The sequence below is a fragment of the Rhinoraja longicauda genome, chromosome 20 (assembly GCF_053455715.1).
Source record: "Rhinoraja longicauda isolate Sanriku21f chromosome 20, sRhiLon1.1, whole genome shotgun sequence".
Taxonomy (NCBI): Eukaryota; Metazoa; Chordata; class Chondrichthyes; order Rajiformes; family Arhynchobatidae; genus Rhinoraja; species Rhinoraja longicauda.
The window spans coordinates 4,434,500-4,458,345 of record NC_135972.1 but is presented as its reverse complement, the minus strand read 5'-3'; the positions used below and the strand labels follow the sequence as shown (position 1 = coordinate 4,458,345).

The following is a 23,846-nucleotide window of genomic DNA, read 5'->3' as shown; positions in this document are numbered from 1 at the left end:
CTCCTAATTTGAGGATGACATTCTTGCTATTGAAGAAGTGTAGCACAGGTTCACCAGGTTAATTCCTGGGATGGCGGGACTGACATATGATGAAAGAATGGATCGACTGGGCTTATATTCACTGAAATTTAGAAGGATGAGAGGGGATATTATAGAAACATATAAAATTCTTAAGGGATTGGACAGGCTAGATGTAGGAAAAATGTTCCCCATGTTGGGGGAGTCCAGAACCAGGGGTCACAGTTTAAGAATAAGGGGTAGGCCTTTAGGTCTGAGTTGAGGGAAAAACCTTTTCAGCCAGAGAGTTGTGAATCTGGAATTCTCTGCCACAGAAAGCAATGGAGGCCAATTCACTGGATGTATTCAAGAGAGAGTTAGATATAGCTCTTAGGGCTAACAGAATCAAGGGATATGGGGATAAAGCAGGATCAGGGCGCTGATTTTGGATGATCAGCCATGATCATATTGAATGGCGGTGCTGGCGTGAAGGGCCAAATTTTTTATTTTTTTTTCGAGATACAGCTCGGAAACAGGCCCTTCAGCCCACTGGGTCCACGCTGACCAGTGATCCCCACATATTAACACTACCCTACACACACTAGGGACAATTTTTTTTTACATTTACCAAGCCAATTAACCTACAAACCTGTACATCTTTGGAGTGTGGGAGGAAACCGAAGATCTCTGAGAAAACCCACGCAGGTCACAGGGAGAACGTACAAACTCCGAACAGACTGCACCCGTAGTCGGGATTGAACCCAGGTCTCCGGCGCTGTATTTGCTGTAAGGCAGCAACTCTACTGCTGCGCCACGGTGACCTACTCCTGCACCTATTTTCTACTTTTTTAAAGCTCCAGATTTCAACATCTGCAATCTCCTGAATGCTGATAGTTCCCAAAACAGAAACGTTAACTCATTGTCTACTGAGCTCAGACAAAATGTGCAATGTTGTTTTGTGCTAACTGTTTTGAAAACAAGTACAATTTTGTAAGCTGCTAAATAACAGAATCTTACTCTTCAGCCTTGTAAAATTTATGACGTGAATTCATACCTCTATCCATCTGGGTTTTGCAGCTAGTATAACATATTCTCAAGGAATAGAGATCTCTGTGAAAAAATTGAACACTGGAGCGGAAAAGTGCATACAATACCGGTTCAATCACCATATAACCAGCCAAATGAATCCAAACAAAGAGAAGGTATGTACCACGCAAACCACATGGATGTTACCCTCTGTTACAGTTTGGATGTCTTGCTGTGCTTTCATAGCTTGGTTGATCATATCTTCCATAATCTGATGCTTGTATATCAGTAAATACAGAAGTGCTCCTGTATAAGGTCTGACAAATTACATGGCTCCAAGACTGGTTTCAAATGGTCGCAGAAACGGAGCAAAATGAAGTGGGCTCTTTTGCTTGGCAACTATTTTTCTGTTGGGAGTTTGGGCCAGTAAAAGCTTTTATTTAATTTTAAGAAAGTCAGCATTTATAGCTCAATTTTGTCATTGTAATTCTTCTCAGAGGTTGTGGTAAGATGCTCCCTTATAATGCTGTGGATATGGTGAAAATAATTTGAGTGAGGAGTTTCAAAATCCTTACCCAGCAACAATGATAGAATGTATTGTGTAGCTAAGTTGGATTGGATTGTGTAGTTTCAAGTGCCTGTTGCCTTCATCCTGCCAAATGGAAGAGGTTATTTGAGTGTGTGGCAAATTGTGATAGCATGTACTAATCCAACTGGACTGTTGTGTATTTAGATCTGTTAAATTTGTCATCTTATGGCTCCGAATGTAGACGTACTACAGTCGCTATCTGATGTCTGTTCTTCCATTGCAGTGGGCCTTCTTATTGGAGAGATTTGAGGCAGATCCAAACGAGGGATACATAGTGTCAGCATGGAGTTTACCAAGAGCCAACATCAACCAAGATAATGATTGTTCATCACACCATTATTACATGCCTGGTATGTGCACCCAATTTTTACATCTTCATGCTAAATCCTTCTGTATCCTTGCAAATACTTCATAGGCTTTTGATCTTAGGCCAGGTAAATGACCATCAAGGTGTATACTACTTTGCCGTCCTATTTTATCATTGTTAGAAACACCTGCCCCCTGGCTGGATGGAGTTATATTCTGCACCAAGTGAGCTGGATTGCTGAAGTAATGGAGATGTTCATTAATTTGCTTTAACATAAATAGTTTAGTAGTTGTGAAATCATAGCTCATGATTTTTAACTCCAGCAATACATTTTGCGATATTGCAACTTTTTTACATTTAAAACAAAAACATTATCAAAAATAGAGAAAAGATCACAGTAAATTCAGTTAAACAACTGCTAATGTTGGGGGGGAAAAAGAACTGTTGGTACCTGGTTAACTATTAGCTAAAAATAGACCTGAATGCAGTCACTGGTGCCAGGATCATAACCTGAAAACTTGGGGGTTTTTTCTTTCTCGTGAAAAGAGAAACAGGAAACATTCTGTGAGTGGACTGGATTTCGTAACATAAAAGTTGATAGAATAAATTAGTGAGTCAAGGAAAGATTTTCTTCAATCCTTGTGCAGTTGTACAGGGCCCTAGTGAGACCACACCTGGAGTATTGTGTGCAGTTTTGGTCTCCAAATTTGAGGAAGGACATTCTTACTATTGAGGGAGTGCAGCGTAGGTTCACGAGGTTAATTCCCAGAATGGCGGGACTGTCGTATGTTGAAAGACTGGAGCGACTGGGCTTGTATACATTGGAATTTAGACGGATGAGAGGGGATCTTATTGAAACATATAAGATTATTAAGGGATTGGACAGGCTAGAGGCAGGAAATATGTTCCCGATGTTGGGGGAGTCCTGAACCAGGGGCCACAGTTTAAGAATAAGGGGTAGGCCATTTAGAACGGAGATGAGGAAAAACTTTTTCACTCGAGTTGTGATGCTGTGGAATTCTCTGCCTCAGAAGCCAGTGGAGGCCAATTCTCTGGATGCTTTCAAGAGAGAGTTAGATAGAGCCCTTAATTATAACAGAGTCAAGGGATATGGGGAGAAGGCAGGAACGGGATACTGATTGTGGATGATCAGCCATGATCACGGGGAATGGCGGTGCTGGCTCGAAGGGCCAAATGGCCTACTCCTGCACCTATTGTCTATTGTTACTCCATTATATCAGCACTGTTTTTTGCAAATTATCTCCTGTGTGTTGATGAACAGTATTGAACAAAATTCCATATAGTTTACAGAAACAGTCAAGTAGTTAAGGGCCAGTCCAGTATAACATTTCTGAACGGCAGGCAACTAAATACAGGGCATGTTTTATTTTGTCATAATGACGAATCCCAAACGTTCTATAATTTGCTTTATCCTGGAAGAACTAACCTACTTTTTTTCCCTGAAGGTTGCAGAAATGACTTGATGAAGTATACAGAGGTTTGCAAACGAAGAGGTAAGTAAGGTTTTCTTCAGAGATATTCTTGGCAAAAGTGAGAGAATTTTCCATTAAAAGGCACGATCATTTTTGTTGAACTCTTGTCTTTTTTATTTGAACTGCAGAAAAATGCATTCTGTTTGTAACTCCTTCTCTAAGTAACATAGAAAATAGGTGCAGGAGTAGGCCATTCAGCCCTTCGAGCCAGCACCACCATTCAATATGATCATGGCTGATCATCCAAAATCAGTATCCCATTTCTGCTTTTTCCCCATATCCCTTTATTCCGTTAGGCCTAAGAGCTAAATCTAACTCTTGAAAACATCCAGTGAATTAGCCTCCACTGCCTTCTGAGGCGGAGAATTCCACAGATTCACAACTTTCTAGGTGAAAAGGTTTTTCCTCATCTTAATCCTAAATGGCCTACCCTGTATTCTTAAACTGGCCCCTGGTTCTGGACTCCCCCAACATCGGGACCATTTTCCTGCATAACTCAAACTTTTAAAATCTGTTTTTAAAGTTGGAAAGCCTTTGAAGCGTGCAGATTACCAATTCTTGCATAGAACAATTCAGACCAGGCTACCACTATATGAGCCACATTGGGGTCCCTCAGCTGACTTGACCAGTAAGCACCCATTGCGGGGTGAGAGAATGGAAAGAGTGGCAAATATCTTCATTTTGTGTTAAAAAAAATTTGGATGACAGCAGAAGTTAAGATTTTGTGAAAGAGCCAGAATATCAGCCACAAAATTCGATTGTATCTGGTTCGAGAGTGCAATAAGATCATTAATTTTAATGCCAAATTGGACTTCTCGCATTTTAAAATATATGAAAGCAATTATTTGGTCGCATTAGCATGTTTTGTACTGGCATGGTTGTTGGAGGTCAATCATCTCAGCTGCAGGGCACCTCTGCAGGAGTTCTTCACGGCAGTGTCGATCAGCCCAACCATCTTCATCGATGCTGCTGCAATAATGACCTTAAAGTCAGAATTGGGGGTTATGTGCAATGTCCAACACCATTCAGCTAATGAAGCAGACCACAACTAAACGCAGCAAACCCAGACAATATCCAGGCCTGGCTGATAAGAGGCTAGTTACAAATGCTAGGCGATGACAGTATTAAATAAGAGAAAATGCAGCTATTATTCTTCAACATTCAATGGTATTACCATCACTCAATCCCCAACTATCAACATCTTGGGAGTACCGTTGACCATAAGCTGAACTGGAGTAGTCATATACATGTTGTGGCTACAAGAACTGGCCAGGGGCTAGAAATCATATGGCCAGTAACTTGCTTCCTAATTCTTCAAAGTCTGTACATCATCTACAAGGTACAAGTCAGGATTGTGGTCGGATATTGTCCACTTGCCTGGATAAGTGTAGTTTCAACAACACTCCAGACGCTCAACACCATACAGGAGAAAGCAGTCTGCAACATGCGTCCCGTCACCCACTGCACGACTGATTCATGGCAGCAACATTACCGTCTCAATGAGGCCCTGCAAGTCTCACCTAAACTCCTGAAGAAGGGTCTTGACCCGAAACGTCTTCAATTCCTTCTCTGCAAAGATGCTGTCTGTCCTGCTGAGTTGCTCCAGTATTTTGTGCTTGCCTTCCAAATATAATGTCTGTTGTACAGTGAAAAGTCTTAAATATAAACCACAAAGTTGACCTGGTGACAGGGCAAGTTGTGAAGGACATTGGATGTTAATGACTTCCCATCATTCTGCATTTACAGGCAGTATGTGGGATCCTGAAATTACATACATTCGAAGTGAAATGAAGATGGTTATCTTCTTCCAGGCTGTAAATCATTCTTCTAAGTACGACATCCGGCTGCAGAGTTACGATGGAGAAAATAAATGCAATTTTGCTAAGGAAACACTTGAGGAGGTAAAATCCTGTGCTCTAAAATCTTAAAAACCATGTAGCCTTTTGTTTACTTACTAGATGTGGTTATAACATTTTAAATGTTGTATTTCTGAAATTTGGGAGGCAGTAAAAACAAGGGAAACTTTGTTGAAAATGGCTCGGTAATTATATGAATACGAAAAGGACGGATTGGTGTTAAAATTCCTCCCTATATTAGCCCACCTTTCTTTTTCAAGAACTTCATATTTTCCTTGAAGATATTTCACTTACTTTGGATTCCTGCTTCAACCTCTTCCACAGTGGCAGTGTTACCTGATTTTTTTAATTTAATTACCTTTCCAACATTTACTTGATAAAGATTGCCACATTTGAGTTGGGTTGTTATCCTGTATCAGCTGTACAAAACTTCAACTGTTAATGTAGAGGTTTTGCAGAACAAAATGATGATGGAAGCTGTATCCAATTCTACTAGATACATCGGTCTCAACAAATTTAGAGCGTATTCTCCTTATTTTGTGAGGTCAATGTAGTAATGACCATAGTAATACAGCATGGCAACAAGCCCTTCGGGCCCAACTTGTCCTTGCCAGCCAAAATGCCAACCTGAATTCCCATTACCATTTGCCTGCATTTGGCCCATATCCCTCTAAACCTTTCCTATCCATGTTGTGATTGTACTACCTCTGGGAGCTCCTTCAACATGTCCACCAGCCACTGTGGAAAAAGTTAGCCCTCGGGCTCCTTTACATTTTGTCCTCTCACCTTAAATCCATGCCCTCTCGTTTTTAATTCAGTTTTCAGGAAAGACTGTGTGACCATTCACCTTTTCTGTGCCCTCATAGTTTTTATATATATCTCCAATAGGGTCACCCCTCACTCTCCTATGCTTCAGAAAAAGATATCCATTAGCTCTCCTGTCTCTCCTTGTGATTCAAGCCCTCCAGTTCTGGCACCATCCTTGTGAATATTTTCTGCACCCTTTCCAGCTTAATGACCTTTCCAATAGCTTGGCGACCAGAACTTCACACATTACTCCCAAGTGCGATTTCATCAATGTCTTGTACAGCTGTAACATGATGCCACAACTTTTGTACTCAATGGAGACAGAAGGAACTGCAGATGGTGGTTTACAAGCAAAGATACAAAGTGCTGGAGTAACTCAGCAGGTCAGGCAGCATATGTGGAGACATGGATAGGCGACATTTTAGGTCGGAACGCTAAGATGAATAGGTGACAATTTGAGACCTGACCTGATGCGTTACTTATCCATGTTGTCCAGAGAGGCTGCCTGACCTACTGAATTATTCCAGCAATTTGTGTCTTTTCTTGTACTCAATGGCCTGACCAGTGAAGAGAAGTTTGCCAAATGCCCTGTCTAGCTGTGTTGCCACTTTCAGAGCAATGTACACCAATACCCCCAGGTCTTGCTATTCTACAACACTCTTCAGGGACCTATGATTTAAAGTACAAATCCTGCCCTGGTTTAACTTGCCAAAATGTCATACTGTATATGTCTGAGTTAAATTCCAGCTTCCCTTCCTAAATTCCTAACTCGCAATTCTAAGATAAGGTAAAACAGTAACTAATTTTCCAATGAACCCAAGGAGTTGAAAGTGCATATGGAAAATAATGATCTGGTGCGTTTAAAATGAACATTGGAAATTGCATCTATTAAGTTTAAAGGGAGGTGTGGGAAACGTGACCTTAGTAAATTTAAAGGGAGGTGAAGGAAACGGGACCTTGGTGTGTTTAAAGGGAGTGTGGGACAGCCACATGCCAAACCATCGGTGTTTCTGAATAATGGGAGAGCAAGTTATTGGAGTTTCACTGTAATTGTTAACAATTTTGGTATGTTTGTTTTCTGCATTCCTCTCCGGTGCTTATTTTCTCATTTCTAGTGTTTATGAAGAATCCTTGCCCCCAAACTAAGTTTTCTCTCCCCAATGATGACTTTGAGTGTATTTTTAATCGATCATTACTATTGATGATGGTGCTGAAGAAGTTCTGCTTGTGATTGGAGCAGTATAACGTACCCCATCTGCAACATCTAGCTAGCAATGGCGAATAAATGGGGTTTAAGAAGGGAGAATTTTATTCTAACTTTTTTTTGGCAGGAATTGGAACAAAGAGTTAATGTGACTTTTTCAACTGAAAACTGGATGGAAAGCTGCACTGCTTATAAAATTACGGTAAGAAATGTAACTTGTATTTTTTTACATTGACGATTTAAACTCAAAATCATGGGTTGTGTTATACAATAGACAATAGGTGCAGGAATAGGCCATTCGGCCCTTCGAGCCAGCACCACCATTCAATGTGATCATGGCTGATCATTCTCAATCAGTACCCCCCGTTCCTGCCTTCTCCCCATACCCCCTGGCTCCGCTATCCTTAAGAGCTCTATCTAGCTCTCTCTTGAATGCATTCAGAGAATTGGCCTCCACTGCCTTCTGAGGCAGTGAATTCCACAGATTTACAACTCTCTACCTTGGTTATGAGACATGGTTGTACTCATCGTTTTGTTTGCATAGATGTCTTGTTTGCAAAGTGGTCTTATTCAGAGAGGGAATCAACATTAAACATAAACAGACTAAATATTAAACAGGAAAAAAATGTAGGAAAGAAAATAATGCAAGATGTTGAAAGCAAGAGAGCAGTTTATTAAAGTTGTACATACAGTAATGAACACAGTCTCTATAATGCAGTGTTGCAAGAAAGTCGTGCTGATAGATTGGTACAGGTGTCGAGGGTTATGGGAAGAAGGCGGGAGAATGGAGTTAGGAGGGAGAGATAGATCAGCCATGATTGAATGGCGGAGTAGACTTGATGGGCCAAATGGCCTAATTCTGTTCCTATCTCTTATGGCCTTATTTTAGGAAAGTAGGTAGTGGTGTTCCACAGGATTAGTGCGAAAGGCACTGCTGTTCACAATTCCCATTACTGATTTAGACTTTAGGATCAGTGCATTGTATAAATGTGCATGTGAATCCAAGTTGGCACCTGATCAATACTGAGGAGGACTGCAGCAAATTATAAGAGAGTATGAAAAAGGAGGTCACTTTTTTTGGAAGATGTCAGATAATATGGGATAGAGGGGGAAAAAAAGATTGTGGTGTACATATATCAATCACTGAAAGTTGCAGCGCAGGTTAGTATGGCTAAAAAGAAAGCAATTTAATAACTCTGGGCTTCATTTCTAAGCCTGTACCAGACCTTGGTTTGACAGTGCATGGAATATGGCACATTATAATAAGCATTTAGAGACAATGGAGAGAGTGCAGAGAAAATTTACATAACAAAAATGTAAGAATATACATATTGGGAAAGGATGCGTGAAGGGCATTGATAGAATGGAATCTTTTTCCCAGTGTAGGGGAGTCTAAAACTCGAGGGCATAGTAAGGTGAGAGGGGAAGGATTTAATGGGGAGCTGAGAGGCAGGTTTTTCCACATGGGGTGGTGCGTGTATATATGGAATGTGGCACCAGAGGAAGCTGTAACGGTGGGTACAATTACAACATTTAGAATACATTTGGACTGCTGCATGGATGGGAAAGGTTTAAACGATGTGGGCCAAATGCACTCAAACGGAACCAGTTGTGGAAGACATCCTGGTTAGTAGAATAAGTTGGGCGAAAGGCCTGGTTCCCTGCTGTATAACTCTGACAAAAAATGTACAACAATATCCCACATATGACATTATGATGAAGACCAGATATACAACTTTTCATGTTGATCCCTGGATGAATATTGGCCAGGACACAAAACGTCTAGTCTCCTCTTCTGCTCTTCAGAAGTTATATTGAATCTTTTCCATTCATCTGAAAAAGATTGCTCCAAATTCCAGTAACTGCAGTTCCTTGTGTTTACATTTGAAAAAGATGGTGGCTATGCTGATTGGATCACCTAAATGATGTTACCATAAAGAGTGCAGCGTTCTCTCGCAGTACATCAGTAATGACTTGGGTTAAGACCCTAGCTCAGTGCTTGCCAGGATCATGAGATTGAGGGATCATGTATGCTGCCAACTGAGATGGTCCCGAACCGAAACGTCACCTATCCATGTTCTCCAGAGAGTCTGCCTGTCCCACTGAGTTACTCTAGCAATTTATATATTTTTATGTTACCAACTGAACTTGGTTGTTAAATATTTGAAAACACTTCAATGATACACCTTGGGAGATTTATCTCTATTGGTATAAATATGAATTATTTTGTTTTCAAAGCAGGTCTTTCCACAGGAAAGTAGCCCCCTTTTCCTTTATCAGGAGCAAGTCTTCCTGTAAATGTTTATGAAGACATGATCAGTTGGCAGTTGGCATTCCTTTAACTCTGATCAGATCTGAAGTGCAATGTTCCAAATCTGAATGCAGAATTTCATGAGATCTGAACAACTGAAGCATAATTTCCCACAGTTTCACACTAATAAATACCTCATCAAAAATTCTCCAGGAAAATAATTAAGTAAATGTTTTGTGTTGTTTTAGATTAATCCATATTTCGAAGGTTGCCAGCATGACTGTGAGCAGGTTGTTGTTGATGTCCCAGTGCCAGGTAAGTTGCGGAACAGAGTTACAGTGGTGGGGGTGGGGGGGGAGGGGAAACGATTGCCACAGTTGGGGATGAGATGGTGCAGCAATGGGAAATAAGGGAAGAAACAATTTTTTTAAAGAGAAAAGTGTGCGCATTGCTACATGAAGTATACCCAAAGCTATAAATGATGCATTAACCTGCAGGCAAGATTACTGGACCTGTTACTCACATGATAATAAATTGCACGATCTAGGAATGAGGGTAGATTGTTTTACTGTAAACCATTAGCTGAGAATTTATTTGTATCCTAAATTGCTCTTCATCCAGTTGATCATGCAGTATAAAACAGTTTCATTTTGGGTGTTAACATAGGGATAGATTTTCATCTTGTTCCACAATATTGAAATAGTTTTGAAGATCAGTCATATCTATTTAAATCAGAGTGACCAGTTTGCATCACTTTGTAATACAGAAGTGGCAAAATAGTGTATGTTGGATGGTAGTTCGTGCAGGGAACAACTTAATCTGTGCCATCAAAATAATACACAAGTCTGTCAACGCAGAGGAAAATCTCCTTTGATTCTACATGTCATCGACACACTGGCGGCAATTTACAGTGGGCATTTAACTTGCCAACTGTCGCTTGCTAAGATGTGGGATGAAACCAAAGCACCGAGAAGCCTACAAGGTTTTGGGAAGAACATAAAAATTGTGCACAGAGATCTAACTTCTGCTTTTGTGATTCCAAACCCAGTAAATTTCTTTATCATAATGTAAACTCATTAAATTACACTCAATGTCAGTGATATGTCATCTTGTCTGTTTGATCATTTCTTTTCGCTTGACATTCTTATGCTTTCATTTCTCTCTTATGCCTGTCCATTTTGTATTTTTAAGTAGTTTGTGCATTTCTAATATTGCTTGGATCTTATCTCTTTCAGAAACAACACGAGTAACACCACTATCATCACTAACCAGGTCGACTCCAGGTAGATAAAGACAATTGGTGTATCGGGTTTTAAGGGTATTAATTCTTTACCTTTTTATGTATGCACGTTAAATATTATTCTAGCATTATCCTTCAATTTTCAGCAGTAGAGATAAGAGCATAAGAAATAGAAACGTGGTTAGGCCATTTAGCCTATTTTGTCTGCTCTATCGTTTAGATTCGGTTATTAGAGACTTATGAACAGTTCAAGGTTCATAATTGTTGAACCTTGTTCAATGTCAATTACTTCACTGTAATTTTCTGCTACAACACTAAATCCCGAAAATATTGAACAGCCAAACCTCCACAGCTCCCTGTAGGTTGTGTGCCCTTCGGGTGAAGATTTTTTTTTCCATCTGTCCTGAATGGCTGAGCCTTTATTTTGTGACTGAGCCCTGGTTGCAGACCCACATCCCAGCCAAGGCTTAAAAAAACCCCACCTCTGCATCCTTCTTGTCAAGTCTGGTAGTTTTAGACGTTTGTGTATCTCTCTTATTCTCAACTCAAGTATAGACCTAATCTTCTTAACCACCTGTGACAAGTCTGTCACCCCAGGGATAAATGTGAGATGGAAGGTTTCACTGAGCTAGATCACACTTGTCTTGCCTCAACTTGTAGTGTGTGTTGCCCACCCAGCATCATCAGTGTGAAAGTCCTGATTTTTTTCGTAGAGAGAACTGCCAGTGGCAATTTGGTGTTGTGTAGTGGATGCCTTTAGAACAGAGCACACAGTTGGTCTATTGACAGCTCAGTGCACCAGTTCCATTGCTCTCCAGCACAATGAACAAGGATACAAAGTTGGGGGGGCAAAATTTAAAGGAGTTGCGCTGGACAACTGCTTTACAAGGAGGGTGCTGAGTGCCTGGAATGTATTGTCAGGGTTGGTGGATGAGGCAGATATGATAGTGGCTTTTGGATAGCCATATGGAAATGGAGAGATGTGGATCATACACAGGTAGATACAAGATGGTCTTGGCATCATGTTTGGCACAGATATTGTCGGCCGAAGGGCCCGTTGTATGTTCTCTGATAATCAGCATTCAGCATTATGCATTAGAATCATTGAAGGAGGCCAGTTAGCCCTTGGTGCCTGTGCTGAATTTTTGAGGGATTTAATTAATTCCAGACATCTTTTCTTGATTTGTGTATTTTTGTCAATTTTCCATTAGTTATTCATATAATAGCTGAAAGTTGTTTTCTTAATCTGTTTCGCCCTCTTTATCAGTAAACTTTCCTGATTGCTGCATAATTCCCTCCTTTAGACATGAGACCATTGTGCATTTTACAATTATAATGCAAAGATGGAGGCCATTTTCTGTGTGCCCCTTGATGTTGATTAACTCACCCCCATGTTTAGTTCCTTTGTTTTCAGAAAAGTGTTTTAAGTATAGAAGTACTCAGTTGAAATTAATTTAAAATGATCCATTTGCAGCCACTTCATTTGATCTTTTTTTCCCAGCTGTTATGGAAATTTCTTCATTAAAACTGTTTAGCCAGAGCCAATAGTTACCAGTTCAACTCTGCCATTTTCATTTGTTGTACAATCAAGTTTCAAATTGTGTTATCCTTCATAGAAGCTGGGCTTTTATTTGCAACCTTGATGTCATAGATTAATTATTCAATTCCTGTTGAAGATTAGTCAGTCTTTTATTTTGTATCTTGATATATTTGTGCTAACTGGACCAGAATTCTTGCTTGAAGTCGCTCAGTAATTCCATTTGGGACAGGTGATTGTTGTTATTTGCCAGCTGTCTTATCATTCAGAGCTGGGTTGGTCTTGTTTTGCTGTCTCAATGTAAATATTCATATTTGCAATTTCTGTGAGCTGTTTGATTCGTAAACTGAAATGTCACAACTCTGTAATCATCCCTGGAGGGATAACATATGCATTGTAAATTATGATTTTTCTATACATCACAACAGGTGAGTGATACAGTAAAGCTAGTTAAACATGAGATCTACTGAGATATATGATAAGAATTAACGATATGTTGTGAATGTTACTTGCATAGTTGTAGATCTAAATATTTTTTAATATAATGTTAGCCTTGTTACTCAAAGTTTAATCTGTTTTGTCATTTGCAGCTGAGAGAACACACATTTATACTGGCATTGGCGTCATAGTTTTGGTGATTGCTTTTGGCTGCATATTTTGGGTACAGACAAAATCTAAAGCAAATGGTAAGGAAGGTCTTATCAACTTAAATGTGTTATTATGTTTACTGGTCTTTTTCCAGATCTCTCCAGAACTGTGAACGAAAATGAGTTTAGATTAGAGCTGCAGCGCGGAAACAGGGCCTTCAGCCCACCTAGTGTGCACCGACCAGCGATTCTTGCACATTAACACTATCTACACACACTAGGGCCAATTTAAGTTTATATCATGCGATTTAACCTACAAACCTGTACGTCTTTGGAGTGTGGGAGGAAAACGAAATCTCGAAGAAAACCCACACAGGTCACGGGGAAAACGTAAAGACAAGCACCAGTAGTTAGGATCGAACCCGGGGCTTTGATGCTGTAAGGCAGCAACTCTACCACTGTGCCACCATGCCACAGACCATAAAATGGAACTTGTGCATTTATCATATTTTGTGCATTGTTGTTTTTGTTCAGCAGAGCCTTATTTTGTTCTGTCTATCTTTTTACCAGCTGCCACAACTTCTCATTATTCTGAACATGAAAGTAATTGAATATAATGTCAATGAGTGTACAATGTTCAGTCATATACATACTCTACAATAGTATCAGCCCCACAGATTCATTATGTGCTCTCTTAGTTGCTCAGACAAAGTGGAAATGAACATTTTGGATCGCAGATCTTTGTCAGATGCATGTTAATTTAAAATATTTTCTCTTTTTAGAAATGCTGAAACTTCAAAAAAAAGAGCCATCTAGTGGTATGTTAACCAAATTAAAACCACGTGTGTGTCTTGTGTTGCATTTATGCTCACGTTTTTTTGTAAAGGTGAACTTTACAAAACTTGCACCATCACTGCCAAGGAAGTACCCAATGTGTGACCAATGTAGTTTAATTATAAATGTGGTTGTGAGAATTCATAAGAGCAATACAAAAGTGATAAATGTATTGTTTTTGGTTAATTGGAGTGTTTACATTCCCTGAACCATTTATCATTCTGTCTTCTTCCAATCTCACATTCTGTAAAGGCCTGTGCAATTTTAGTGCCATTCATTGCTGATTTGCAATTAAGGTTTCTAAACCAAGTAAACTTACAATGTAGGTGCTAAGCCACAGATCTGTAGGATGTGCCATTATGGTCATTTGTCTTTTTCAACCAGTTTTGCAAAAACTCATTCAGAACTTTCACATCTGTATTTGTTCTTTTTTAATATCATGTCTTGCCAAGATATCAACATGATTGTTTAAAATATTGGTCATTGTTCGCTTGCCATCAATTTCCTTTCCTTACCTGCTTGTAGACTGCCTCCTGCTTTTCAAAACTAGCTGTCAGAATCCAAGGTGCTTGATGCCAGGGATCTATATCTTTATAGGTAATCTGGTGACAATTGCAAGTGTCACGTGTTCACAATGTCAAGCTGAAATATCCAGGACCATGTCCAACAAGAGGCACCTCACGATTTTTTTAAATATATTTTCCATCCCACCCCTACCCCAACTGTTTCTCAAATTGCAATGAGGTTACATATTAATAATTTAATTTTTTACTCATCTTGATGAATTTTCTTTTCTTTGGATTAAACTTAGAAACTTTTCTTTCCAGATGTATACCGAGAAATTCCACAGGTGCGCAAAAAAGTCCTCATCATTTATTCGCTGGACCACAACCTCTACAAGAATGTTGTTCTGGCATTTGCACAGTTCCTGATGACTGTCTGCGGTACCGAAGTGACCTTGGATTGTTTGCAGAGTAATGAGGCCGCACAAGTGGGGCACATCAATTGGCTCACGTTACACAAAAATGAGGCTGACAAGATTATAATTCTGTGCTCTCGTGGAACAAGGGCAAAGTGGGAAGCTATGCTGAGAATCGGACAGAGGCCGGTTTTGCTGAAAAGTGAAGAACGCTCCCCAATGCACGATATGTTTACTCCTGCCATGTCCCTGATTTTGCCCGACTTTAAACGGCCAGCTTCATTTGGGAAATACATTGTCGCGTATTTTGATGACCTGAGCAGTGACGATGATGTACCCGATCCATTTAATGTCGTCGTCAAGTATAAACTAATGAAACAGTTTGAAGAAATATACTTCAGAGTGCAAGATTTGGAAAAATACGAGCCAGGAAAGACTTTCCATGTGGCAGGAATAACAGCGGATGATTATCACATCCACCCGTTTGGCAAAAAACTGGAAAATGCAGTTCAGAAGTTTAAGTTGTTACAAATGCAGCAGCCAGACTGGTTTGAAAAAGAATGCATCCTGTCCCCAGAGGAAGCAGAGATGGAAGACGATCGATCTTTAGATTGTTCACCAATGGAACCAAATATCTTGCAATACAAGCCTTATGGTTTGCCTTGCACTGTGAATGAAATATGCATGGCCAAATCAAGTGATGAGACGTTTGTAAGGTGCCCAGTGGGATTTGAGTGTTCAGTCCAGGACATGGGTTTGTCACAAAATGTGATTGAAATAGACTGCAATAAAGCACAAGTCCTGAACCCAGTGCACACTTTGGAGCCATTGTACTGCACATCTAAAATGGACTGTAGCCAGAATGTTTTAAACTGCTCCAATGTTGAATCTCCTCCACAGGCAGAAGAGTTGTTGACATCAGAAAGGGATTGGATGATGCAGATTGACCTTGGGAATGTGCCTCAGTATACTTGTGAAAGCAGTGTCACAGTGAATGAACCTGTGGTGGACTCAGCTGCGGAACAGAACTCGTGCCTTTCTGATGATTCAAAGAGGAAACTTCAAGACCTTCATCAGATGTGCCAACAATCTCGTGCTCTCCCAGAATTGGAAGAAAATGTAGATTCAGACCAGGGGTTCAGCTCTCAACAATCATTTGCTGAAATGTCATTAGCGAGCGTGAGCCCTTCTGAGAAAGTATTAAATGACTTAAAACTGGTGCAGATAGCTTTACTAAATGAAAGTATTGGAATGAATGGGTAGAAGATGAGGATGATCAACATTGCTCAATACATAAGCCCTTAATGCAGGACGGTGAATCTCTGCGTCATTTGGAGGTATGGCAGTCTTAATATTTAGGCTATGTTACACATGCTTGTACATTGCACACATATCTATTTTAAAACAATATTAAATGAAAGACAGATCAGATTTTAAATTCTTGTATAAGAGCACATTAATGTTGAGGTCCTGGATGTGGTAATGTTTGTATTTGAAGGGTACTGTTGATATTATGCTAAAATGGACACTCGATCTCCAATGTCCAACATCGGCATATGTTTGAAACAAAATCTGATTATAGATATAATAGTAATAGAATTTGCTCTATCCTCAGTTGCAAGATCTGTTGAACTGAAATTTAAATATGTATATATACCAGTTGGACTTGACATATTTGGCCAACATTGTGGTCCAAAGAGCCTGTTCTTCTGCTGTACTATTTATTCCATGTTCTGTCAAAGCATTAGTAATCCTGGGCAAACCGTACAGGACGTAGTGTTGTTTTAAAAAAAAATTGAAAACAATCTTCTGTGATTTTGTTATGCCTTAAGTTGGAGTAGAGACTAGCCTCTAAATTAGGCCACATGATCAATTTATAGGGACTAAACACATCCATTGTTCTCTGCAATTTGCTGGAAGAATGTCATGAAACAATATGACATGGTCTGAAGGGTCCTGAACCGCAACATCACCTATCCACTTTCTCCAGAGATGTCGCCTGACCTGCTGCGTTACTCCAGTATTTTGTGTCTATCTTTTTTATGATAAGGTAATTGCTCAACAGATAGCAGCATTCAGAAGGAGTTTGCCACAATTGTGGATAAAGACTTTGTTGCATTTGTAAAGACAAATTTGTCCAGAAGATGTAGTGCTTTAAATGATTGCATGTAACACCGCATAGACTACCCTCAGTGAACTTTTATAACATTTGAGAGCTAATGTGTTAGGAACTCTTGAATGGGTTTTCAATATCCTGCAATTGGAAAATGTGCCATCCAAGAAAGGTTTGGGTTGTGTATTGGATATGGCGCAAGAGATGGAAAATGGGTGTCAGTGTGGAATTCACTGCCTCAGAAGGCAGTGGAGGCCAAGTCTCTGAATGCATTCAAGAGAGAACTAGATAGAGCTCTTAAGGATAGCGGAGTCAGGGGGTATGGGGAGAAGGCAGGAACAAGGTACTGATTGAGAATGATCATCCATGATCACATTGAATGGTGGTGCTGGCTCGAACAGCCGAATGGCCTACTCCTGCACCTTTTGTCTATTGTCTATTGAGAAAGGTAAGGTTGTGCGTGGGGGAAAGTCGTGAGCATTTGAAGCCATTTTTGGGTTGTTAGGGCATGAATAATCAGAAAAGGTAGGCAAGTGGAGGTGGGAGAGAAGCCACTACAGTGGGGACCCCGGGAGATAACAATGGGATTTGTGCTGGTGAGGCCCCAGTCCAAGTTTTTGTGAAGATCTGATTGCCCAATGATGGTCATTCAGGAGACAATGTGTTCTAATTTCTCCTGTAACGTTCCGTAAGAAGGATTTGTAAAGGGCTGATGTAATTAGGTGTGCCTCATGTAAAGATGGTCTGAGATGCACAAGTCCAAATCACATCATGAATGATTCGGTCTGAAGAAGGGGCCCAACCCGAAGCATCGTCTGTCCATTTCCCTCCAGATGCTGCCTGACCACCTGATTTCCACCAGCACTTTTAATTTTTGATTTAAGCATCTGCACACTCATGAGTCTCACATCGAGAAATGCCTTGTTGAATTTCTGGAGTTATGTTAAACAACCCAGAAATGGTTGTTGTTGTATTTCAGTTGATGGCAAGTTATCATTGAACTTGAGGAACTGTTGTGAAGGCAAACCTTTAATCCTTAAAAGTCAGGCATTGACAGGTTAGTTCCCAGTACATTGTGAACTTTGATGTCTTAGAGGTGAAGAGGAGCTTTGATTGGGAATAATTTAATCAAAGGGAAAATAATGGAAATTCCAGAGAATGTATATATTTGTGTTGTGCTTGTCTAATTAGTGTTGATAATATTTTTATGCCACATTAATGACAATGAGAATGTTGTCTCTGCTGCTGACTGTAAATAAATGTTTTTATTCAAACTCTGTTTCATTTTCGCAGACACGCCTTTAACATTTCAGAACATTCAAGTGAGGTGCATGTAGTAAACAATACCAGTTCTTTGATAATGCAGTTTAGACAACGAAAGTTAGTCAAGACATTTCATCTTAAGGAAAGGGAAAGATAGAGGATGGGAGAGTGGAGGGGAGGCAGGAGGAGAGGGCAAGGTGTGAGTGGAAAGGAAGGTGTGAGGTAAATGTGTGAATGGGGAAGAGTGAAACAGGAGGAGTGCACGGACAGATCAGAGGAGATGGGAGAGAAAGAGAGGCTGTTGGATGGAGACGGTAAATTAAGGTGAATGAAAGATGAGTAGAATGGGATAAAGGATGAGGAGGGAGGGAAGACATGGGTGAGAAGGCAGCAACAGAAGATATGAATGGGGTGACAGTCAGATGAGGAAGTGGTGGGTGAGTGAGGTGGAAGACACTAGTGGAGATTGTCTTGTGGAATCACAAGAAGGTGTAATCAGTTCAATGTTCAACAATGTTTGTACCATCCAGTATGTAACGCATTAATATCATTCCTCGTGTTTTCACAATTACAAGGGTAGTTAATGCTAATATTTTGATTTGCACCAAGAGTCTGTTTGTTAAACAGAAACGGATCACAGGAAACGTGAAACTTTCTGAGCAATGAGCCGGTGACCACCGTCGTTTATGAAATCAGACTGGTTGGCTGCCTTCAATCAATACTGGGACAAAGAAAGCTCCAGTGTGTCTTTCAGCAGCAAATAGTTCAAGAATTTGGGAAGAGATTTAAAACTTTGTGCATGAGATACAAGGAGAACATGAGGAAAAGCTTAGAAGTAGTTATTAACTGGAATTTGCTGTCAATGAGGTGGTGGAAACAGAATCAATCAGTGCCATCAAAAGGGAATTAAAAATCAACTTGAGTGATAATAACTTGCAAGTGCATTCCATCTATTCGTCAGTCGTTTTGCAGCTTATCCCAACCTATGTAAAATTTGTGAGGGTTGTGATGGCAACCAGATTTGGATGCAGTTTTCTAGTTGCACCTCAACTCATGTTATTTACGTGATAATCTTACTACTTTTGAACTCTGTTTCTAACTTTAAATCCTGAGATCCATCAACTTTACTAATCTCTCTCTTTTCATGCCCTTCTACTTCCATGTTGGGCAGGTGTACACCCAGGTTCCTTGAAGTGTTTCAATTAGTTTCTACGTTTTCATTCTTTTAGCCAAACTATCATTTAACACTCTTCTAAATTAAATTGTATTTACCACTTCTCTGCCTATTCAGGCAGTGTATCAATGTCCTCTTACTTCCAAGCTTTGCGTCATGCACAAATCTAGAAATATTACCTTGCACACCAGTTGATATATATCAAAGCATTGACGCCAAAGCATAACTCCGCTATCCTTAATTTTCCACTGAAAAGAACCCCAAATCATTCATCTGTTTCTTTTAATCTTCAAGTCAATTTCCAACCTGTGAAGCCTATGACTCTTTAATTCAGCAGGTTTTACTTTTACAAAAGTAAGATTACAATTGACAAATATTTAAAACCAAGATCGCTACACAAACAAATGAAAACAACAATTTATTTACATTTTAAAAGGACAATGCACAATTCTGTGAACATTTAACACTAATTGCAAAACACTGTACAAATATAAATAGACTTTCTTCCAAACAAATTATTCTGACATCAATACAAACACAGATAATTATAATCAGGCTATTTAAAATATGATTCCAAATTGCTCTGTTAAATGATGTAAGGCGTTTTTTTCACATTTTCTTTCTTCGTGCTCATTTTGGTAAATGTAAAATTATTAAATTGAAGTGAACGTTGTAATCTGTTGTAAAAAATCAATACTGCCTGGTTTTCATGATTTTTTTTGTTAAAAAGAATTCTTCGCAGACTCGTACTCGTTAATCCAGTTGCAATAGCACCCAACATCTTAAAATGCAGTGCAGATCCACCAATTAGTCAGCAGTCGACAAATCAGTATATGTTCGCCTTTCTCCTAACTGCGACGGTAAGTACTCTTTGGGTGGGTGTAATACTCTTAAATGCGTTCACCTGATGAAATGGTATTGCATCGTATTGGGTCCAATGAGTGCAAATGATTACTAAAACAAGCGCAGCGAAGCTGATTAATGGTTTCTCGCTCATTATCCCGATAATTACGGGTCCTATTTCCTATTTGTACTCGAGCTCTGCCGATTTATGATGACAAATGCATACGAAAATCCCACATATAAATCCAGCAGAAACAGCAATCTATCAGATTCGGGTTGATCAGAACATGAATGAAACGCACGCCTTCAATCTCGGTGCCAGGCCCAAGTCGTTGGATTGCTGGGCGCTGTTTAAGTGAAGTGTGGAAGTGGAGTACAGTACTTAGGAAGGTAGACACAAAATGCTGGAGTAACTCAGCGGGACAGGCAGCATTTCTGGAGAGAAGGAATGGGTGACGTTTCGGGTCGAGACCCTTCTTCAGATGCTGCCTGTCCCGATGAGTTACTCCAACATTATGGTCTACCTTCGATTTAAACCAGCATCTGCCGTTCTTTCTTACACAGTACTTAGGAAGCTGCCTTTCACGTTGTGCTTGTTGAAATGGACGCTCCGGCCTCTTAGATGCACAACACAAAGTATCAAAAAATCGAATCCAAACGAAAGTACCAGGAATCGGCTGAGCTGATTCAGATAATGTGTTTCCCACCGCCAACTGGTGCTGAAGCGAATACAAGACCCAATAGGAACTGGCACACTAACACTCAAAACACATCCCTCGTTACAGGTACAAAAGAACATACAAAAACTAGTTTAAAACGTGACAATAACTCCCTTCCTTCCCGGGCGGGTTGAAGGGCGAGCTGCCGTCGTTAGGACTGTACGGCCACGGCCAGGGTGTTGACGTACCCGTGGCTGCACATCTCAGTGTCCGAGACGCACTGTGTGAAGTGCCCGGGGGGGTTGGAGTACCTGTGGACTCGCCGCACCAGGCAGCACCTCTCCAGCACCTCGGCGCAATCACAGCACAGCCAGAACACATTCTTGAACAGGAACACCGAGACCTGTTGGTCGTAAATGAAGACCAGAAAGCACCTGACCGCCAGGAGAGGGGCATTGACGGCAGCGCTGGAGAGGAAGCGGAACACGACGCACTTGTAATCCAGCTGCAGCGAGTTGAGTTCGTAAAGCCAGAGCACGGGGATGGAGAAGGAGAGCAGATAGACAGCGGTGACCGTATACTTGAGCAGCGCGCCAGGGATCTGTCCGGCCAGGAGCAGCTCCATCAGCGTGAAGCTGTCGAGGAGGTCGAGGCAGGTGCGGCTGTAGTAGTGTTGGGCCCGCTGGCTCGCCGCGCAGCCCGCGTCCTGGCTCACCGAGTTGAGCAGCGTGTAGAGCAAGGGCACGGTGGACATGACCACGATCTTGAAGCCGGTGGTGCCCAGGGGCACCTGCAGCTCGATCAGGTCGAGGATGGAGGTCTGGAGGATGAGCACCACTTTGGGCGTGCAGGCGATCACATAGATGAGCCAGGCCAGGTAGGCGAAGGCGAAGCGGCCGCCGGCAGCGCCCCGGCCCCCGCGCTTGACGAAGAGGATGAGCCAGCCGGCCGTCACCACCAGGTCGGTGGCGATCCACGAGCACCAGTACAGGTCGGTGAAGACAATCAGGTAGAAGTCGAGCAGGCCGCCCTGAGCGAGCAGCAGCAGCAGGCAGAGGCCGCGGTAGAGCAGCGTGCGGCGGGCGGGCGGCGGCGTCGAGGAGCTGGTGCAGACGGACGGTTCTCCCGCCGCCTCCTCGCCCGCCGCCAGCAGCGCCGGCCGCGCCTTGGCGCTCCCCTCCCGGCCCGGGCCCGACCCCGGTGCCGGCGCCGCGCTGCCCGAGCTCCCCGAGCCCCGCCGGAACGACGTGTTCCTGATGAAGAGCGAGTCGCCGTCGGGCGGCCGCGTTCCAGCCTCAGCCGCCGGCCGGGAGCCCTCGCTGCCGCCGGCCGCGCCGCTCATTGTTCCCCTGGATGGCGGGCGGGCGGCTCCAAGCGCAGGGATGGATTCGCCGGAGAGGGACTGCTCCTGATTCTCCCGCAGCCGGGCGTCCCCGCACCGAGCGCCGCCGCTGTCCCGGGCTGCAGGCAGGCAGGCAGGCAGGCAGGCAGAGTGAGCGGTGCAGCGGCCGCCAGTCTGCGGTCAAACAGGTAACGCAGTGAGAGATCGTGTGCAAGAGCGAACCCTTCCCCTTCCCCTTCCCCTTCCCCTCTCCACTCGCCCTGCCGGGCACTTGCAAGTTTCTGGTTTTATCTCTGTCAACATTCATTAGTCTGAAGTGTCACCTATCCATGCTATCCATGGATGCTGCCTGACCCGCTGAGTTACTCCAGCACTCTTTCTTCCAGCACCTGGCTGCAGTTCTTCTTTCTACATTCAATCTCGCAACCTGATTGAAACTAGTTGTGAGCAGTGCTGCCGCTGTGTTGATGTTGCAAGGCACAAGGAACTGCAGATGCTGGAATCTTGAGCAAAATGACAACATGCTGGAGTAACTCAGTGGGTCGGGCAGCATCCGTGAAGGGAATGGACAGACGACGTCCCGGGTCGGGACCCTTCTTCAGACCCGACGCCAAACATAAATCGTATCTTTCTTTCGTATGTCAACTACAACAATCAAAAGTGGCAATTGGTGCTTCAGAGTACCGTAGTTGACGCTTTGCTGCAAATGTTGCCAGTTCCGTAGGGTGGACGACCCAGGGTGGACGACAAGGACGTAAAGCAGCTCCCACCCCATAAGTCTTATCGCTCCCCGGGGAGGTGGCGTGAGCAGCGGTTACCGGTTGATCCAGCTCCGCGAATAGCCACAGCCTTTTCCTCGGGACGGGGTAAGTCTAAAACTCGAGGACAGAGGTTTAAGGTGAGAGGGGAAAGATTTGGAAGGCGCACGAGGGACAACTTTTCCACACACAGGATGATGTGTACATGGAATGTGCTGCAAATGAAGGGAGTAGAGTCGGGTGCAATTAGGACATTTAAAAGACGCCTGGACATTTTATGGATAGAAACGGTTTTAAGGGATATTGGCCAGGTCCAGGCAAGTGGGACTGAGTCTGTTGAGCAACTCAAAAATTAACAGCCCAGTTGGATAGTCTTGTCTTGGTGTGAGAGGCTTAGAGCGAGTGAAATTTGCAAAGTGAATGCAGGGGTTTTATTAAGCCAATATTATGTGAGTCATATGTAGGGTAGACATACAGTACAATCCATTTATCAATGGCTATATTTAAATATGTCTTAATATTGGACATTTCAGTCAGAGAGTGGTGAAGGTGTGGAATTCTCTGCCTCAGAAGGCAGTGGAGGCCAGTTCGTTGGATGCTTTCAAGAGAGAGCTGGATAGAGCTCTTGAGGATAGCGGAGTGAGGGGGTATGGGGAGAAGGCAGGAACGGGGTACTGATTGAGAGTGATCAGCCATGATCGCATTGAATGGCGGTGCTGACTCGAAGGACTGAATGGCCTACTCCTGCATCTATTGTCTATTATCTCACTGCACCATAGTTCCCTCTTATCTTACACATGTAAGTGGAGTTCCAACATTGGGGAAGAATCCAGACTCGTCGACAGAAGAGTGAAAGGTAGGAATGGTGAGATTTAGGAACCCTGGATGAGAATGGATACGGAAGGTATGGCTGAGAGGAAGAAGCACAAGACAGGAAGAGCAACTGAAAACAGTGAGGATTGAGGATTTTGGAGAGTACGCAGAAAAGAAACTAGGAAGGCAAAGAAGGACCATGAAGACGAGATTAAGAGAATCCCAGAACATTAT

The 23,846-nt window shown here is 42.1% G+C and overlaps 2 protein-coding genes across 2 annotated transcripts in view; one reads left to right on the top strand and one right to left on the bottom strand.

Annotated features, from left to right (window-relative positions):
* The window catches only part of LOC144603345 (interleukin-17 receptor A-like), a 36,855-nt gene extending 18,849 nt beyond the window's left edge, over nucleotides 1–18,006 (top strand). Inside the window, exons 4-13 of the mRNA XM_078416488.1 lie at nucleotides 1,075–1,199; nucleotides 1,836–1,962; nucleotides 3,386–3,433; nucleotides 5,159–5,313; nucleotides 7,407–7,481; nucleotides 9,779–9,845; nucleotides 10,766–10,813; nucleotides 12,898–12,993; nucleotides 13,677–13,712; nucleotides 14,556–18,006. Of these exons, the coding sequence (XP_078272614.1) occupies nucleotides 1,075–1,199; nucleotides 1,836–1,962; nucleotides 3,386–3,433; nucleotides 5,159–5,313; nucleotides 7,407–7,481; nucleotides 9,779–9,845; nucleotides 10,766–10,813; nucleotides 12,898–12,993; nucleotides 13,677–13,712; nucleotides 14,556–15,910 (2,132 nt within the window). The 3' untranslated portion in view covers nucleotides 15,911–18,006. The remainder of the gene's footprint in view (nucleotides 1–1,074; nucleotides 1,200–1,835; nucleotides 1,963–3,385; nucleotides 3,434–5,158; nucleotides 5,314–7,406; nucleotides 7,482–9,778; nucleotides 9,846–10,765; nucleotides 10,814–12,897; nucleotides 12,994–13,676; nucleotides 13,713–14,555) is intronic.
* Nucleotides 18,007–19,656: 1,650 nt separating this feature from the next.
* tmem121b (transmembrane protein 121B) lies at nucleotides 19,657–22,224 on the bottom strand. Its single transcript, XM_078416791.1, has one exon. The coding sequence runs from the start codon at nucleotides 22,039–22,041 to the stop codon at nucleotides 20,911–20,913; it is 1,131 nt and encodes a 376-aa protein (XP_078272917.1). The 5' UTR covers nucleotides 22,042–22,224; the 3' UTR covers nucleotides 19,657–20,910.
* Nucleotides 22,225–23,846: the final 1,622 nt, after the last annotated feature.